This window comes from Symphalangus syndactylus, chromosome 2 (assembly GCF_028878055.3).
Source record: "Symphalangus syndactylus isolate Jambi chromosome 2, NHGRI_mSymSyn1-v2.1_pri, whole genome shotgun sequence".
Lineage (NCBI taxonomy): Eukaryota > Metazoa > Chordata > Mammalia > Primates > Hylobatidae > Symphalangus > Symphalangus syndactylus.
Window position 1 is genome coordinate 119,873,055 of NC_072424.2, and position 19,158 is coordinate 119,892,212.

At 37.0% G+C, this 19,158-nt stretch overlaps 1 protein-coding gene across 3 annotated transcripts in view; it reads right to left on the reverse strand.

The window, feature by feature from the left end:
- NMBR (neuromedin B receptor) overlaps positions 1–19,158 on the reverse strand; it is a 68,195-nt gene that overhangs the window by 3,122 nt on the left and 45,915 nt on the right. For 2 of the 3 annotated variants that reach the window (XM_055265763.2, XM_055265769.2), the window contains exon 3: positions 929–1,277. In XM_055265763.2, coding sequence (XP_055121738.2) covers positions 929–1,255 — 327 coding nt within the window. In that variant the 5' untranslated portion in view covers positions 1,256–1,277. Of the gene's footprint in view, positions 1–928; positions 1,278–10,642; positions 11,251–19,158 lie in introns of those variants that run through there. The other variant, XM_055265755.2, reaches the window with a different exon arrangement.

Genomic DNA, 19,158 nt, shown 5'->3' on the forward strand with positions numbered 1-19,158 from the left:
CCATGCAAGAAATCTTTCCTAGTTTCTGCTGTTTCTAACATGCCCAATGCCCCAGCCTAATGCTCCATCTATGTTCCAGTAAATTTTAAATGATCTGCGATTCAGTTTCTTTGCCTTTAATTTGGAAACACGCATCGGTAACTACTCTGTACCTGCAAAACCCGTTAGAAGTTCTTTTCTAGCTGTACACAAATGTACAACCAGAAACTCTTTCTCACAAGAACACTATTTCTGTCTCTTTGTGTATTAACACAGTTGATTTTTACCTTAAATTAGTACTGCATATTCTTGAGGAAGAAAAAGTACATAAGGTTCATGATGTAATTTTTAAATAAGCATATTATCTTTGTAGGGAAAGTTACAAATTTGAGTTGGGTCACGTACTGCTTCAGCACCAGCCCACCTTTGGATTGCACCTTTGGGTTCCTTTTCTGCTGCTCTTGCTATTCCCCTCATCTCTCATTCTGACTTCCACCCAAATCCCATCCCCAGATCCCAGGCAGTGTCCTATAGTCCTTTCCTGATGCATCCTTCTTCTAGACTCCCTGCCATCCTTAGTGGGTTAATGGGAGAAGAGACAATAATCAAATTAATGTATGCTCATACGTGAAATTTTTCTGGTTTATTATGTTGTTTGTTAAATAAAAATCTGCATGTAAAACAGGCCTTTCAATACATTAATTTCTAATGGTGGAATGTCAGGTCTTATCACAGATCCAGGTAAATGATAAACTGAACCTAAGTGGGCCTTTCCAGGGCTCTGATATGACCATATATTAGAGATCCCCACATATCCGTTCTAGTTAAGGCCTGTGAAGGCCCAACTCTATTCTCATCAGTCATAGGATTAAAAGCCCACAAAATAAAACAATAAATAGCAGTTACTTGTTCTGACCACACACCACCAACCCACACCTACAAAGCTTACCTGTTTTTTGGTATGTTCATTGTATTCTCCAGGAAGATTGTGTGCGCTTTTAATTAAGGTCTTTGCAATATGATAATAATAAATGCTAATAATAGCAAGTGGTATGAGGAAATAGACCAAGAAAATGAGCACTGAATGAATCTTTGGATGTAATTCATCTGTTTGAGGGTATGGGATACATGCTGTGAAGCTGCTATTATCCAAACTACTGATGCGCGCCACTTCTGAAAACACCGCTTCAGGAACTGCCAACAACACGGAGACCACCCAGATACCCATGGCCTTCACACAGGTCCACAGCAGTGCCCCTGAGGTCTGCATGTCCATGGGGTTAACGATGGCTCTGTACCTGGGAAAATGATACATCTCAAGTTATTCCAGAAAGAAAGAAAGGAAAGAAAAAAGAGAAAGAAAGAAAAAAGAAGAAGGGGGGGAAGAAAGAAAGATAAAAGGAAAGAAAGAAAGATAAAAGGAAAGAAAGAAAGAGAGAGAGAGAGAAAGAAAGAAGAAAGAAAAGAAAAAAAGAAAGAAAGAGAGAGAGAGGGAGGGAGGGAGAGAAAGAAAGAAAGAAAGAAAGAAAGAAAGAAAGAAAGAAAGAAAGAAAGAAAGAAAGAAAGAAAGAAAAGAAAGAAGAGAGGAGAGGAGAGGAAAGGAAAGCAAAGGAAAGGAAAGGGAAGGAGAAAAGAAAAGGGAAGGAAGGAAGGAAGGAAGGAGAGAAAGACATCCTGCTTAGTAAGAGAGATGCCAACAATATTCTGTCTTTATAGCTCAAATTTATTTATTCCCTGGCTGCTTAAAAGTGTATGGAAGACCTAAGGTTCCTGGTGTCTTTCAGTCTACAAGTCATTCCATTACTTATTAGCACAGAAAACAGGAAAGGAGAGAAAAATATTTTAAATTGGCATTTCCTAAATCCTAGTCATTTCATTTCCAAAATCCTGGACATTCATTTACCTCTTAAATTCTTCTAAATCTATATATGTTACATCTATCATAATGTATTGAATACCAAAATATAAGATGTTCCCAAAATAATATTACTCAATTCTTCCTTGATGCTTTTCCATAGCTTCTGAGCATGAGCCCCTTCGCTCTTTTTCTAAGGACATTAATGAATTTTAGAAATTAATCTAGATTGGTCATACTACATTTTGACAAAATAAAATAAAGACTAATCTAGATTGGGATTTTCTCCGTAATCCAATAATAAGGACTGAAAACCTTGAAAGCAAAATAATATTCTGTCTTTATAGCTCAAATTTATTTCATGTCAAGATCCCATAAAATTATTTTCTCCTCCAACCTAAAATATTAATGGCAATATACTAGCAATGTACTAGTGATAAAGGAATCACACTCCAGGACACAGTAAACAATCCAAAACTTTCTACAGCTAACTCAAACACACATATTAAGTAAGGCAATGATGATGCAAACAATTCAAAATGGTATGTAAACCTCAAATTTTTTATATTTCTCTTTAAAGTATTTCAGATGACAACATACCTAGCAAATAAGATTCAGTGCCACATGATTTTAGTTAGACAAATCTCAACTATTACCCCATCTCTGATATTTTTTGGAGAATCACGTTTATCAAGCACATCTCCACCTTCTTCTTGATTTTAATTTCTAAGATATTCTGTTAGCTTTACTTTCCATCATTTTTTCTGAATTTTAAAATTTCTGCTATCATCTTTTGTTTCCTATAAGTTTTTTATGTTTTCAAATTATTTCTTTTTTATAGTGTCCTATTCCTATGTTATATGTGCACATTCTTGCCATGTATCTCTTTTTTTTTTTTTTTGACAGGGTCTCACTCTGTCACCCAGGCTGGAGTGCAGTTGCCTGATCTCAGCTCACTGCAATCTCCACCTCCCAGGTTCAAGCAATCCTCCCACCTTAGCCTCCCAAGTAGCTAGGACTACAGGTGTGTGCCACCAAGCCTAGTTAATTTTTGTATTTTTGTAGAGAGCAGGTTTTGCCATGCTACTCAGGCTGGTCTCATACTCCTCCTGGGCTCAAGTGATCTGCCCACCTCAGCCTCCCAAAGTGCTGGGGTTATAGGTATGAGCTACTGCAGCCAGCTCTTGCTATGTATCTATAAAACTGATACAAACATAAAAATTTAATCCCTTTCTAGGTTGTTTGGTCTCTTTGTGCTGTAATCTCTCCTAATAAATTTCCATAATTATTGACTGACAATTCATATTTAAGAGCAAAGTACCAAAAACCTGATTGCAATTTTTTTTCTGTGGAAGAAGACAAGGAAAGGGCAGAGAGGTTATCACTACAAAAAGATCAAGCCTTCTTTTTAGATTCTCAAAAACCAGGAAGGGTATTCTGAACTTTCCTCTACGTATTTAAAAAGGAGAAGAAAATGTCACTTCTCTACCTCATATCTAAGCACATATACTATTGTAGAGGTACTGTTGTAGTTTACTTGGGCTGCTATAATAAAGTACCATATACTGGGTGCTTATAAACAACAGAAATTTGTCACAATTCTGAAGACTAGGAAATCTAAGATAAAGGAATTGAGAGATTCAGTGTCTAGTGAGGGTCTCCCTTTTTTACACAGATGGATCTTCTTGCTGTTTATTCAAATGGTGGAAAGATCAAGCATCCCTTTGGAGTCTTTTATAAGGGAATGAATCCCATTCATGTGAGCCCCACTCTTATGACCTAATCACTCCTAATGGCCCACCTCTTAACGCCATCATCTTGGGGAGTAGGATTTCAACATACGAGTTTTGGCCAACATAAACATTCATATCATAGCAGGCATTATAACCATAAAAGATACAGAGAAACTTTAAATAGAAATTGAAATAATAAATCTCTCATTTTGATAAGATTGCTAGAAACAGGTAAAGAAATGTCAGTTTAGGGAAAGCAAGAAACCTAGCAGAAATGTTGGCCTTTCCAACAAGGAGGATTATGAGCCACATCCTGCAAGAAAAGATAGACCCCAACGATAGTCTCTAAATGATACACATTTGAATAAAAGGGCAGAATTGAAAATCCTACAAAAACAGAATTATAGTTGAAAATACAGATTACCAAAGTGTTATTAGCACTGAGACATAGCTTACAATTGTCGAAGAAAAATGTTGTATACCAACTGTGTGTATCTTTGAAAGGATAAAAAGCAAAAAATAAAATGAGATTGTGCAAATTAATGTGGACATGTTTTATCATGCTTCCATCAAATATTTATAGATGTGGGGAAAAGTATCTCTTAGTATAAAAAGTGTTTCACTGTGTATATTAGCATAGAGGTATGTGTAAAAAGATACATTTTCCCTTATAAATGGTCTCAGGAGGCTATCCCTAACTGAAAACTAAATACTAGAGAATGTTGATCAAAAGGCATATAAAGAGAAAAATAATCACTATTCATGTATTAAACCTCAATAAATAAATAGATTTCTTCATCAATTCTTATTTTGGATCTCGCTTGTAACATCTGTGTAGTTTAAATTTTAATGTAAAGAGATAATTAAGTTTAATCATAAAACAAAATACATAATAAAAATGGGATCTTTTTTTTACCTCTTATAGAGTCATCATAGCATCTCAAAAATCTCCAGCTACACTAATCTTTCTAATGACACTACCCAAAACTTCTTTCTTTCTTTTTTTTCTTATTAAACTTTCATTTATCAGGCAAAAAGAATAGGTCCACAAAAAGTCTGAGTGTGAACTGCATGGTAAGAGAAAGGTCTTGCTCACTGTTATATCTCTAATACATAACACAATGCCTGGCCTGGCCAGTAGAGTCCATAGGGTCTCAATAAATGGTTGAAACTATAGCCTGAGCAACAAGGAGATCCTCATTAGGAGCAATTGTGGTAAAGTGGGTGGGAGTTGTCGGGTATTATGTTGAAGTGGGAATGGTGATGACAAATAGAGACTGAGTCTAATCTAGTGATGCCTAAGATGCATCAATATTCAGAAACACCTAGAGAAGTAAAAAAAGAGAGAATATGATTAGGCTTCTCTGTAGACTCACTAATGCAGAGTCCCTAGAATGTGAAGTGTGGGATTCTGCATATTACTGACATTTCTAGGTGATTCTGATGATAAGCCGGGTTTAGAAACCATATTTTAAGAGAATTGTGTGCAGCAGTGAGCATCTTTGCCACAGGCTTCCTGCAAGGTTGTCCAGTGCAATGGGTGCACATTCAGCAACAGAATGGATAGTATCTGGAATCCAGCAGAAATTCAGCATTTGAAGAATCAGATGCCTGCTCTTTAATTATGATATGTCACATCAAGAGGAAGACATTATTCTTCTTTTGCAAATAAGGAAAACACCACCTTATGGCCATGAGTTTTGTGCTGTTTTATCCTTTTTCTCCAAGTAAAACATTTGGATGTAATGGATACATGGTTAGCAGCACCCAGGAACCATAAACCCAAGCCTGATGCAATCGCTCCTTATTTATAGTGTGTCCCAAAAGTTTCAGATCAAGGTAGATGAATAATCTTCAAAAGCTATAAGCAACATATAAATTATGGCAATATTATGAATCTTGTGAGAATTATACAGTGCCTTTCTAATTCAATGTGTGAAATTACTTCTAAGTATAAAAGAAAGAGATAAACTAGAAGTGTTCAAGATCAATGAATAAAAGATATCTAATTTATTGGAGTCAAATAACGTTTATTTAACAATAAGCCCTGTAAATTCAAATTAAAAACTAATAAATTATGTGCAGAAACTACAATTGATTCTGTTTTTATGGGTATATAAAAATAACAGAGCATTTGTTATGGAAAGCAAATTTTTCTTTTTGAAAAGGCTACAAGAAAGCTCTCAGAAAAACCTATGACTCACACTTTGTGAAAGTGTGGGTCATTTTATATTTTCCAACTTTTCTTTTCCCTGCCCTTGGTTTCCTCCCTTTTTAGTCCTGTGGTGTGTTGTTTCTATTCTTATTTTTAGGCTGCCTTAAATTCTCCTGTCGCAAGTCTGATATGGTTTGGCTCTGTATCCCCAACAAAATCTCATGTAGAATTGTAATCCCCAGTGTTTGAGAGAGGGACCTGATGGGAGGTGACTGGATCTTGGGGGCAAATTTCCCCTTTCTGTTCTTGTGGTAGTGAGTGAGTTCTCATGAGATCTGGTTGTTTGAAAGCATGTAGCACTTCCCTCTTAGCTCTCTCTCTCCTGCCACCATGTGAAGACATGCTTGCTTCCCCTTCACCCTTCTGCCATGTTTCTAAGTCTCCTGAGGCCTGCCCAGCCACGCCTCCTGTACAGCCTGTGGAACTGTGAGTCAATTAAACCTCTTTTCTTTATAAGTTACCCAATTTCAGGTAGTTCTTTATAGCTGTGTGAGTAATACAAAGTTGAACAAAAATAAGTTGAACATAAATAAGTCATCACTCTAGCATTATAGGGTGAGTGTGGACTATTATTCTAAAGTGTTAGAAGCACACTCTTGGTGCCAATCTCACTACCAATTAAGAGACTGAGAGGCAAGGGCTATGGAGCAAAAAAGAAAGTATCATCTCCAGTCAGCGGCAGCTGGTTAACATGAACCTGAACTTCAGTCAGGAGTTATTTGATGAGAAAGCAGCAAACAGTTAACAGCACTGCCTCCCACCACTGGACAAAGACTGACGGAAAAGTCCTATGAAGCCTAGGGAGTGTTAGACCCAGGGCCTGTATCCAATCTATTTCAGTATCTTAACAAATAATTACACTCAATAGAATATCTGTTTGCATTGATATAATATACAAATAATATTAATGATTCAAGACTTTGTCTACTGACCTAGTTAAGGAATGAAATCTGATTATCCTAATCAGCACACAAAAACTTGGATTTTGTATTAACAATTATTAATGCATTAGAAACTTAATCAGATTTAGCACAACATTATTTTTGCGTTTAATCCAACATTGGCTATTTGGTATCAGAAGAAAGTATCACCCAATACATTAAACTAATATTAGTTTATTTTTATAGTTTTTATAGTTTTATGTTTTAAATTTAATTTATAAATTAATTTGGTTAACAGTTATATAAGAAGCCAGAATAAAGAATTGATATCTAGTTTTATATTTGTTAATACATGAAATTATGAAGTTTACAGTCTGGCACTAGGAATCTGTGAGAATTTTTCCTATGAAGGAAAAAGGAAAACTCCATTCCTAAAAGTTATTTGCATTTTAATAATGTGCCATCAGAGGTCAAAAGGTCTTCAAGAATCAAAGAAATAACATTCCAAATTTGGAAATGCAGCTACTCATATATAGAGAAGGAGATAATAACACCAACCATGAGCAAAATATGGCTTATGGGGCGCCACCAACCCGATGTCACAGCACACACGTCCCAATACTCCATGGTGAGAGGTGAGAATACGTGTGTGTTTGTGTTATGTGTGTATGTATGAAAGTGTTAGAAACATGATAGAATATAGAAATACTTTTAATCAACTACTTTATGTAAGCAAGCAAGGAATATACATTTTCAAAATTGTAACAAAAATGTCTATCAAGGTAACAGTAAAAAAATAATAATAAATTAAGACTACCACTATCACCACTTCATACCACGCACTGTCTCTCCTCCAGCCATACTGGTTATGATGATGTGCCTCTGAGGCATGACTGCAGTGGGCACAAAAGCTGTTGCCTAGGGATGTGTCTGCTGAAACTCCTCGGAAGAGTTTGGAAAGTTGAGGATTAATAATCACAGACACCAGCTGGGAGCAGTGGCTCACACTTGTAATCCCAACACTTTGAGAGGCTGAGGTGGGCAGATAGCTTGAGGTCAGCAGTTCGAGACCAGCCTGGCCAACATGGTGAAACCCTGTCTCTACTAAAAATACAAAAATTAGCCAGGCATAGTGGCGTGTGCCTGTAATCCCAGCTACTCAGAAGACTGAGGCAGGAGATTTGCTTGAACCTGGGAGGCAGACGTTGCAGTGAGCCGAGATCGCACCCCTACACTCCATCCTGAGTGACAGAGCAAGATTCTGTCTCAAAAAAATGAAATATAATAATAATCACAGATACCAGTGTCATCTGACCACCCTTTGGCCATATCAAACAAGGTGATTTAGGCCTCAAGGTAGATTCAAAATATTTGTGTTTTTAATTTTAGTCTCTGCAATCTAATGATGCTGACATCAATGAAGTGTAGAACATGAGTCTCCACTTCACATTGGAATATACCTTCTGAAATCTCATTATCTTCCTGGGTTTTTTCTATGTACTGTGATCTCTATTTTTTAACTCTCTACTGTTACTTTATTAGGCAAAGACACTTAGGCCATCTGTGAAGACAGGATATATGATACAAATAATTGAATTTGTTGTTTAAAGACTCTAATAACAGAATTTTTGTTTATTTGTTTATTATAGTTTTTATTACTGCAGCTACTACTTAATTTTGAATTCAAGGCGCTTCTTTTATTTCGCAGTTACATTTTATGATGTTTTTTCACTGTAATAAATCTAATGAATCAGATCCTGTACTCTTTTTTTTTTTTATGCTTAGGTGCTTTGTTTTAAACTCAGCTTTTAAGTCTGCTGGCAAATAAAAAATACTATTAGTAATTTCTTATACCAAGAATTGTAATAATGTGGATTAATGGTGAAGAGTTCAGACTTTAAGTGGCATTCAAACATGTTGGCACCATCAGTGGCTAGCTGTGAGATCATAAAAATGTTGCTGAATTTCTAATCTTTTTTTTAGCTTTAAAGATTTTAATTTAAATATAATAATGCCTATCTCACAGCACTGTGAGGATTGAAAAATCACACACACAAAAAATTAGCACTGTGCTAAGTGCAATTAATCCTACAATTGATTCCACATCCACAAGAAATCATAGCGTTTGGTGAGATATAGTAAGAGGTCATCAAGTACTAATCAACTATTGATTGCTATGCTCCAGAAGAAAAATAGAAGTGTAGACAATATATAACAAACCATTTCCAACTCATTTTAAGTGAATCATGGAATATATTGCATAACTTCATCAACAGTTACTCAGGTTTCCTAGTTTATATTTCCTAAACACACCCTGGTAGACAAGGGTAGCCTACAGACCAAGTAGAAGAGGCATCTCACCTTTCCTTATCGTTATTTCTAAAGTATTCATTCCATATTCACAGAATATATGATGCACAAATGAAACAGAGAAAGTCAGTAAATATGTGAGGATTATTATTTTCTCTGATCTTGGCCAGGGCAAATTTACCTGTGTAAATAGTCATGTGTCACCATGACAATAGATTGTAAAAACTGGTGTGAAATAAACTCCAACCCTGGGTCTTGCTACCAATGCCATGTCTTTAGCAAAAAAGCATAATGATAGTAATTTAAACTACTGTGGTTGCTAATCATTAAATTTTATTCTAATCACTAAGTAGGTTTTTTAAACTTTCTAGGTAAAATAAGATTGCATAAAGAGGGACAGCTAAACTAGTCACATTTTTGCTTTGAAATTCAGAGAAAGTATTTTAAAAGATAATAGAAATGCTGCCACATAAACAAAATTAAGTACATAATTTATGCAAAAGGCACCTAAATTTCCAAGAGTGTGGTTTTTAAGAAAGTGAATCATTTTCAGTTTCTCAAGTCTCTGTTGAATGTTGTGTTTCCCTCAGTCAGGATTAACTCTTCAATGCCAAAGTAGTATTCCAGTATTATTGCAAATACCAGGAAATTCAGATACAGGCTTATTTTTCATTAGCAACTGAATACATAAATTAAAGAGGAGAGTGAATACCACCTTAATTATCCAAGTTAATTGTTTATCTAAATAGCTTAAGTGAGTCCTCCAGTCCCACCAAGGGAATTAAACCACAGCTCCGTGAAAAGATAACTAATTTTGCATTTTTCCCCACCCCTATCCAAACATTCCCTTCTGCTTAAATGGACCCTGAGTCAGGAGACTTGGATTTTCCTCCCTGGTCTTCCATTAGAAATTACATTCCCTGGGCCTCAATATGCACATCTGAAAAATGACAGAGTTGAAATAGTTGATCTGCAAAATAGAATAATGGACACTTCACACCCTTAACATATGTTGAAAGCAGATTTAATATCAAAGATGTATTTTGGGTACCTATCTGTGGAAAAAAAAAAAGTCTCTTAGCTTCAGGTATTAAACAAGAAGAATGTGAAAAGTCATCTGCCTAAAGAACATTTATTAATCTAATTGGTTTTACTTCTAAGAAATAGTAAAATTCAGTTAATAAATTTAAGTAAGTTCTCCTCTTACTTGAAAAAAATCAAAATTAAATATTTGCCTAATATTAAGCAGACATTCTTACCTATTAGATTCTTATTCTACTGCATAAAGGAAAGTACACTTATAAGATTTTAAGTACACACAAAACGCTTCAACAAGATACTCGCTCTTTTGCATGTTTATTCTATAGCTTTTCTATGAAATAATATTCCCTAAGTGTCGGAGGTGGGACTAGGAGATGCGATTTTAAAAGCAATTTTAATTGTTTTTTTTAAAACATAGTAATTTTCTTGTATTTTTCCAAGCCTCACATGTCAGTCCATTTTAACTCTGTTTACTCTACTTCCCAGGTACACACTCGCTCCCTCTCTTCCTCTCCACACCCAACCTTTCCTTGCGTCCTTCTGCCAGTAGGTGCACTCCGGGTGAGTCTTCTCTACTCGCCCCTCTCCACGACTTTTCCAAGCCACCCACAGCTACCTGTGCTCTTACCTGTCGGCGCTGAGGGCAGTGAGAGTGAACACGGAAACTCCCACGGAAGTGAGCTGGATGACAGGGATCAGTTTGCAGCCCACCTTGCCGAACATCCACTCGTCGAAGAAGTAGCGCGAGGCGTCCACCGGGACGCAAGTGAGCAGCAGCAGCAAGTCCCCGGCCGCCAGGTTAGAGATGAAGATGTTGGGGACGCTCCTCATGGCGCTGTTGGTGATGAAGATCTTCACCAGCATGATGTTGCCCAGCAAGCCCACGGTGATGATGAGCAGGTAGAGGGACGGGATCACACAGCGGATCACCAACTCTGCGGTGGTCCCGTCCGAGGCCGGCAGGAAATCCCTTTCCCACCCCTCGGGAACGGAACCGCTCTCATTCGCGCCGGTGGTCACCGAGAGGTTGGAAAGAGACTTAGAGGGCATGATCTCCTCTCCAGAAGAGTCCGCTGGAGTTTTCACGCGCTCCAGTGCCCTGAGGACTGAACGCCCACGATTTGGGTTTAATCGATGTCCCTCCCTCTCGCCCCTGCAGGTTTACTGCCCATGGGGCGCGCCTCACAGCGCCACGTCCTTAAGAGTTCAGGACCTGGGGAGGGGTCTGTCCACACACTCGGGAGCTCTGCTTCTAGAAGGGGGAAATGGCTCCGGCTAACTCTGAATTTAAATTAAAAAAAAAAAAAAAAAAGCAAAGCGGTTGCGTCTTTGTTCCGTATTCAGTGGTTTGTTCTCGCGGTTAGCTAGCGGAAAACAGCCTTTCAGGAACAAGGAGCTGTCCCTTGGGGATCAGTAGAAGCACCTGCCCGACAGTTCGCCCAGAGAAGCGGAAGTCATCTTGGCGCTGTCCAGCGGGCCGCCGCTGAAATCCTGGGTACTAGCGCCGGGCCACCTGCAAACTGCTTTTCCCACAGCTTTGCTCTTGTTTGTGAAGTTCCTGTTGTATTGTGTGGAACCGGAGGGGAGGTCAGTCCTCCATGCATGTGTGTGTGCCCCTATATACATCCATCCTTACCCGCCTCCAAGCAGGAGGAGCCCCAGGCAAGAACTTTGGAATCTCTGAGGATTAAAGGGCTGAGCTGGCAAGTCCCTAATGCCGAAACACAGAATTTAGGGGAAAAAAATGAGTGCCAAAGAATGAAGCTCATAAATGAAATCCTCTCGCTACTCTTCTTCTGATCATCTACTGTTCTTACCTTAAATGTGAAAATTATTTCCTATAGTTGGCATATTATTTTAAAATTTATATTTTATTGAATTATAACATGTATAACGTACACATTTCTTAATCGTTCTGCTTAATCTAACCATCATTCAGAGCCCACAATCTAGCCACCATCTCCCAAAATAACTTGTTACTAAATAAGTGTGCCTCCTATTGAACATCGTATAAATGGACTCATTCAGCATACACTCTTATGTCTAGGTTCTTTAACTCGACACCGTATCTGTGAGATCCACTCATGTTTTTTCTCAGGTGGCATTTTTCATTACTGTATACTACATCATTTTATAAATATACCACAGTTTGTTTATCCATTCTATATTGATTAACATTTGGGTTCCTTACAATTTTAGTCAACCTGAGTAATGTTTCTATGAACATTCTTTTACATGTGTTCAGGTGCACATTTGAATAAATCCCAGGAGTGGATTTGCCAGGTCATAGTACTTGAGTATGTTCAGTTTTACTGGAAACTGACAATTTTTCAAAATAAATTACTAACTTATTTTTTCTTTTGGAACCTCGCTTGACAATTTTAATTGTCAATTCTTCTATTAAGGCAGAGTATATGTATGCTTATGATTGAGTAGTGCCACTCGTAGATATATATTCAATAAACATCTGATATGCTGTTCTAAATAGGTTGTCCCTAAGAACAAAACAGTTTCCCAAATCACCACCATCTGAGTCTGACATAAACTGACCAGAAATGGCGGCTCAGTTCTGGCGTTAGCTAAATAACACTCTTCATTAGGGAAAACATTTGACTAGTTATTTGTTATTAAAGGATAAAATTGAACAATTGATTAATAACCATGTAACTAGCCAAGGACTACCTATGATGATCTAGCCATAAACTGATAAAATGTGTATATATGCAACGTCATTTATAAATTAAGCAACTTTTCCAGATATTGCCCACCAAGAGCACTGTCACATCATAATTGAATTAGACAAGGTAAACATTTGCATTGTAATCAATTTTAAGTTTTATGTTTTCTAACTCAAATAAAAGTCCTTATTGTACTCTTCTGGAATTTCACTACTTAAAATAATTCATTATAAAATTAAGATTAGTTAAATAGAATATTTATATATAAATATATTTGAATATATAAACATTTTATTTATATTTATAAAAATTATACACATATATAGAGGGAGAAGGAGCAAGAGAAAGAGGAAGAGAGAGTAAGGAAATTAATATTACATGTAAATTGAGAAATGTCTCTAGGAATTTTATCTCCGAAGTTATTTGTTTTCTTTTTAACATCCAATCTTACTATACAGGATAAATTACTAAATCAGTCTTCTAATTATGAAATGTCTAAAATTCAAACTGCAACTATGCCATTTTAATATATTTTATATAAAAATATATTGAAATCGAAATTACTGTATGAATTTTTATATTCTCCTCTGATTGTGTCTGTGTGTTCCTAATCATTTAGATGAGAAAAAAATGTTGAGTCTAAAAGCTGGATTAATAAATATCCAATTGACAAGCATTGTAGAAACAAGGCATCTGGATTGAATTTTCTTCATTTTAAGTAAATTTATATGTATTTACTTAAAGATTTGTGTTCATTGTAGTGAAGAATATAATGAATATTTTAATAATTTTTTTGGTATTTTATTAAAATGTTATAAAGTTATTATAATAATGTATTATTTAGATTCATCACAAAATTACATATGAGAACACAATATTGTCTCATATTAATAGAATGCATACACATCAAAGGTAAACATCTACTGGAATGAAACACTATTTGTTTATTTATGTTTTGAGACAGGGTCTTGCTCTGTCACTCAGGCATGTGCAGTGGCATGAAGATGGCTCACTATAGCCTCAACCTCCTGCATTCAAACAATTCTCCTGCCTCACCTTCCCCATGTAGCTGGGACTGCAAGTGTGCCCCAACATGCCTGGCTAACTTCTTAAATTTTTTGTAGATATGCAGTCTCACTTTGTTGCCCCGGCTGGTCTCAAATTCTTGGGCTCAACAATCCTCTTGCCTTAGCCTCCCAAATGTCTATGATTATAGGCATGAGCCACAGCACCCAGCCATACAAACTTTTTTATTGTATTCAATATGTCATATACCATATTAGGTTCCTTAGACTCATATACTTAATGTTTATCAATATTCTTGGATAAAAATACTTGAGTCTTAATGTGATTCACAGAGACAAGATAAACTGTCTAATTTGAAAGAGACCTCATAAAACTGCATTTTGAAATTTATTGTATTTGAAATCAGTGTCTGTTATGTCTCTTTGTTTCTGGAGAAAACAATTGTGTCAAAAAAATGTGGTTTCTATATAAATGAAGTATACATTTTTAATCCTGAGTATTCGATGTTTATAAATACACATTGTATATTGTATTGCCCTAATACAAGAACTATTCAGAACCATATTGATGCTGTTTCAAATTCATTGACATGAGTATTATTGTTGTAAGTGAATATAAAGAATTTGAAATTTAAGCCAATTTTGTAATCCTCATCTGCTTCAATGTATCTATCCTTCAGTGTATTACTAAAAAATATAAAATATTATACTTACGGAGATATTTTATAGATTTTTCTTAAGATCATGACAAAGGCAAGTATACCCGCTATTATCATTGATATTTAACACACTAGAGGAGATTCCAACCAATGCTATTGCAACGGAAATGGAAATGATAAGTATAAAATTTGAGAGAAAGGAGATACTAATACAAAGATATAATATTAAAATTAAAATGGAACTGGCAAAAGACCAGAAAAAATATCAATGGAAGAGAATAAAGTTCAGTCAGGTGCATGCAGATAAGGAAACAACACTCAAATGTGTATTGCAACAAATAAATACTTAGTAGATAATACTGGGAAAACTTTCACAGGCAAGAAGAATCAAACAGAGTCTCTGTGTAATACTATATGTAGTATTATAATTCTAGTGCATTAAAGGTCACAGTATGAAAAAGTAATTTGGGGAAGATCATAGATGAAAATCTTAAAGAATATATATGAGACCACGGGGATGGGAAGTGATTCCTACTTCAAGTCAAGATGGAGTAACAGAGAATACACTGAAAACATAAAAACCAGACAAAACATATTAAACAGTAGTTTTTAGACATTGGCAGCACATGCACAAGGATAAGGAATCCACACTGAACCTGAAAGTCTCTCTTACTTGAGAAGATGGAATTGGAATCAGCAGAACAGAGAAAAGTGAGTCATACAGAGAAAGAACTCTGGAGATTCACAGAATTTCCCCTTGGGTTTTCAGCTAAATACATGTTTCTATCTGCATGTAGGAAAATTAACCAATTCTCAGGAAAACACTTACCCGAAAAGGGTCAATTAGCGATTTAAAGAAGCTATGTTCCTACCAGCCGCGGTGTAACAACCTTGTAAACACATAGTTTTAGGTACATTAGTTAGAAGTGTATTGTGTTTGTAGTTAGGAAAAATTAACCATAGACCAAAGGCTTCTCTGGTCTTGCCCTCAAAGCTTAAAAGCAAGGATTAAAACAGTAAAACTAGTTCTAAGAAACCTGATGGTATCTTAGAACAAACCTTAACAATTTTTTTCTTTTTTTTTAATTATACTTTGAGTTTTAGGGTACACCTGCACAACGTGCAGGTTTGTTACATATGTATACATGTGCCATGTTGGTGTGCTGCACCCATTAACTCATCATTTAGCACTAGGTATATCTCCTAATGCTATCCCTCCCCACTCCCCCCACCCCAAAACAGTCCCTGGTGTGTGATGTTCCCCTTCCTGTGTCCATGTGTTCTCATTGTTAAATTCCCACCTATGAGTGAGAACACGTGGTGTTTGGCTTTTTGTCCTTGTGATAGTTTGCTGAGAATGATGGTTTCCAGCTTCATCCATGTCCCTACAAAGGACATGAACTCATCCTTTTTTATGGCTGCATAGTATTCCATGGTGTGTGTATGTATATATATATATATATATATATATATATATATATATATGCCATATTTTCTTTTTTTCTTTTTTTTTTTTTTTGAGACGGAGTCTCGCTCTGTCGCCCAGGCTGGAGTGCAGTGGAGCAATCTCGGCTCACTGCAAGTTCCGCCTCCCGGGTTCACGCCATTCTCCTGCCTCAGCCTCTCCAAGTAGCTGGGACTACAGGCGCCCGCCACCACGCCCAGCTAATTTTTTTTTTGTATTTTTAGTAGAGACGGGGTTTCACCGTGGTCTCGATCTCCTGACCTCGTGATCCACCCACCTTGGCCTCCCAAAGTGCTGGGATTACAAGCGTGAGCCACTGCGCCCGACCGTGCCACATTTTCTTAATCCAGTCTATCATTGTTGGACATTTGGGTTGGTTCCAACTCTTTGCTATTGTGAATAGTGCCACAATAAACATACGTGTGCATGTGTCTTTATAGCAGCATGATTTATAATCCTTTGGGTATATACCCAGTAATAGGATTGCTGGGTCAAATGGTAATTCTAGTTCTAGATCCCTGAGGAATTGCCACACTGACTTCAACAATGGTTGAACTAGTTTACAGTCCCACCAACAGTGTAAAAGTGTTCCTATTTCTCCACATCCTCTCCAGCACCTGCTGTTTCCTAACTTTTAATGATTGCCATTCTAACTGGTGTGAGATGGTATCTCCTTGTGGTTTTGATTTGCATTTCTCTGATGGCCAGTGATGATGAGCATTTTTGCATGTGTCTTTTGGCTGCATAAATGTCTTCTTTTGAGAAGTGTCTGTTCATATCCTTTGCCCACTTTTTGATGGGGTTGTTTGTTTTTTTCTTGTAGATTTGTTTGAGTTCATTGTAGATTCTGGATATTAGCCCTTTGTCAGATGAGTAGATTGCAAAAATTTTCTCCCATTCTGTAGGTTGCCTGTTCATTCTGATGGTAGTTTCTTTTGCTGTGCAGAAGCTCTTTAGTTTAATTCGATCCCATTTGTCAATTTTGGCTTTTGTTGCATTGTTTTTGGTGTTTTAGACATGAAGTCCTTGCCCATGCCTGTGTCCTGAATGGTATTGCCTAGGTTTTCTTCTAGGGTTTTTATGGTTTTAGGTCTAACATTTAAGTCTTTAATCCATCTTGAATTAATTTTTGTATAAAGTGTAAGGAAGGGATCCAGTTTCAGCTTTCTACATATGGCTAGCCAGCTTTCCCAGCACCATTTATTAAACACGGAATCCTTTCCCTATTTCTTGTTTTTGTCAGGTTTGTCAAAGATCAGATAGTTGTAGATATGCGGCATTATTTCTGAGGGCTCTGTTCTGTTCCATTGGTCTATATCTCTTCTTGGTACCAGTACCATGCTGTTTTCTTTACTGTAGCCTTGTAGTATAGTTTGAAGTCAGGTAGCGTGATGCCTCCAGCTTTGTTCTTTTGGCTTAGGATTGACTTGGCAATGCGGGCTCTTTTTTGGTTCCATATGAACTTTAAAGTAGTTTTTTCCAATTCTTTGAAGAAAGTCATTGATAGCTTGATGGGGATGGCATTGAATCTATAAATTACACTGGGCAGTATGGCCATTTTCACGATATTGATTCTTCCTACCCATGAGCATGGAATGTTCTTCCATTTGTTTGTATCCTCTTTTATTTCACTGAGCAGTGGTTTGTAGTTCTCCTTGAAGAGGTCCTTCACATCCCTTGTAAGTTGCATTACTAGGTATTTTATTCTCTTTGAAGCAATTGTGAATAGGAGTGCACTCATGATTTGGCTCTCTGTCTGTTATTGGTGTATAAGAATGCTTGTGATTTTTGTACATTGATTTTGTATCCTGAGACTTTGCTGAAGTTGCCTATCAGCTTAAGGAGATTTTGGGCTGAGACAATGGGGTTTTCTAGATATACAATCATGTCATCTGCAAACAGGGACAATTTGACTTCCTCTTTTCCTAATTGAATACCCTTATTTCCTTCTCCTGCCTGATTGCCCTGGCCAGAACTTCCAACACTATGTTGAATAGGAGTGGTGAGAGAGGGCATCCCTGTCTTGTGCCAGTTTTTAAAGGGAATGCTTCCAGTTTTTGCCCATTCAGTATGATATGGGCTGTGGGTTTGTCATAGATAGCTCTTATTATTTTGAGATACGTCCCATCAATACCTAATTTATTGAGATTTTTTAGCATGAAGGGCTGCTGAATTTTGTGGAAGGCATTTTCTGCATCTATTGAGATAATCGTGTGGTTTTTGTCTTTGGTTCTGTTTATATGCTGGATTACATTCATTGATTTGTGTGTGTTGAACCAGCCTTGCATCCCAGGGATGAAGGCCACTTGATCATGGTGGCTAAGCTTTTGGATGTGCCTCTGGATTCGGTTTGCCAGTATTTTATTGAGGATTTTTGCATCAATGTTCATCAGGGATATTGGTCTAAAATTCTCTTTTTTTGTTGTATCTCTGCCAGATTTTGGTGTCAGGCTGATGCTGGCCTCATAAAATGAGTTAGGGAGGATTCCCTCTTTTTCTATTGATTGGAATAGTTTCAGAAGGAATGGTACCAGCTCCTCCTTGTACCTCTGGTAGAATTTGGCTGTGAATCTTTGTAGAGACCTACAAAGAGACTTAGACTCCCACACAATAATAATGGGAGACTTTAACACCCCACTGTCAACATTAGACAGATCAACGAGACAGAAAGTTAACAAGGATATCCAGGAATTGAACTCAGCTCTGCACAAAGTGGACCTAATAGACATCTACAGAACTCTCCACCCCAAATCAACAGAATATACATTCTTTTCAGCACCACACCACACCTATTCCAAAACTGACCACATAGTTGGAAGTAAAGCACTTCCAACTACTGGGTACATCATTTCATTATGTACCCAGTAGTCATTCAGGAGCAGGTTGTTCAGTTTCCATGTAGTTGAGCGGTTTTGAGTGAGTTGCTTAATCCTGAGTTCTAGTTTGATTGCACTGTGGTCTGAGAGACAGTTTGTTATAATTTCTGTTTTTTTACATTTGCTGAGGAGTGCTTTACTTCCAACTATGTGGTCAATTTTGGAATAGGTGTGGTGTGGTGCTGAAAAGAATGTATATTCTGTTGATTTGGGGTGGAGAGTTCTGTAGATGTCTATTAGGTCCACTTTGTGCAGAGCTGAGTTCAATTCCTGGATATCCTTGTTAACTTTCTGTCTCGTTGATCTGTCTAATGTTGACAGTGGGGTGTTAAAGTCTCCCATTATTATTGTGTGGGAGTCTAAGTCTCTTTGTAGGTCTCTAAGGACTTGCTTTATGAGTCTGCGTGTTCCTGTATTGGGTGCATATATATTTAGGATAGT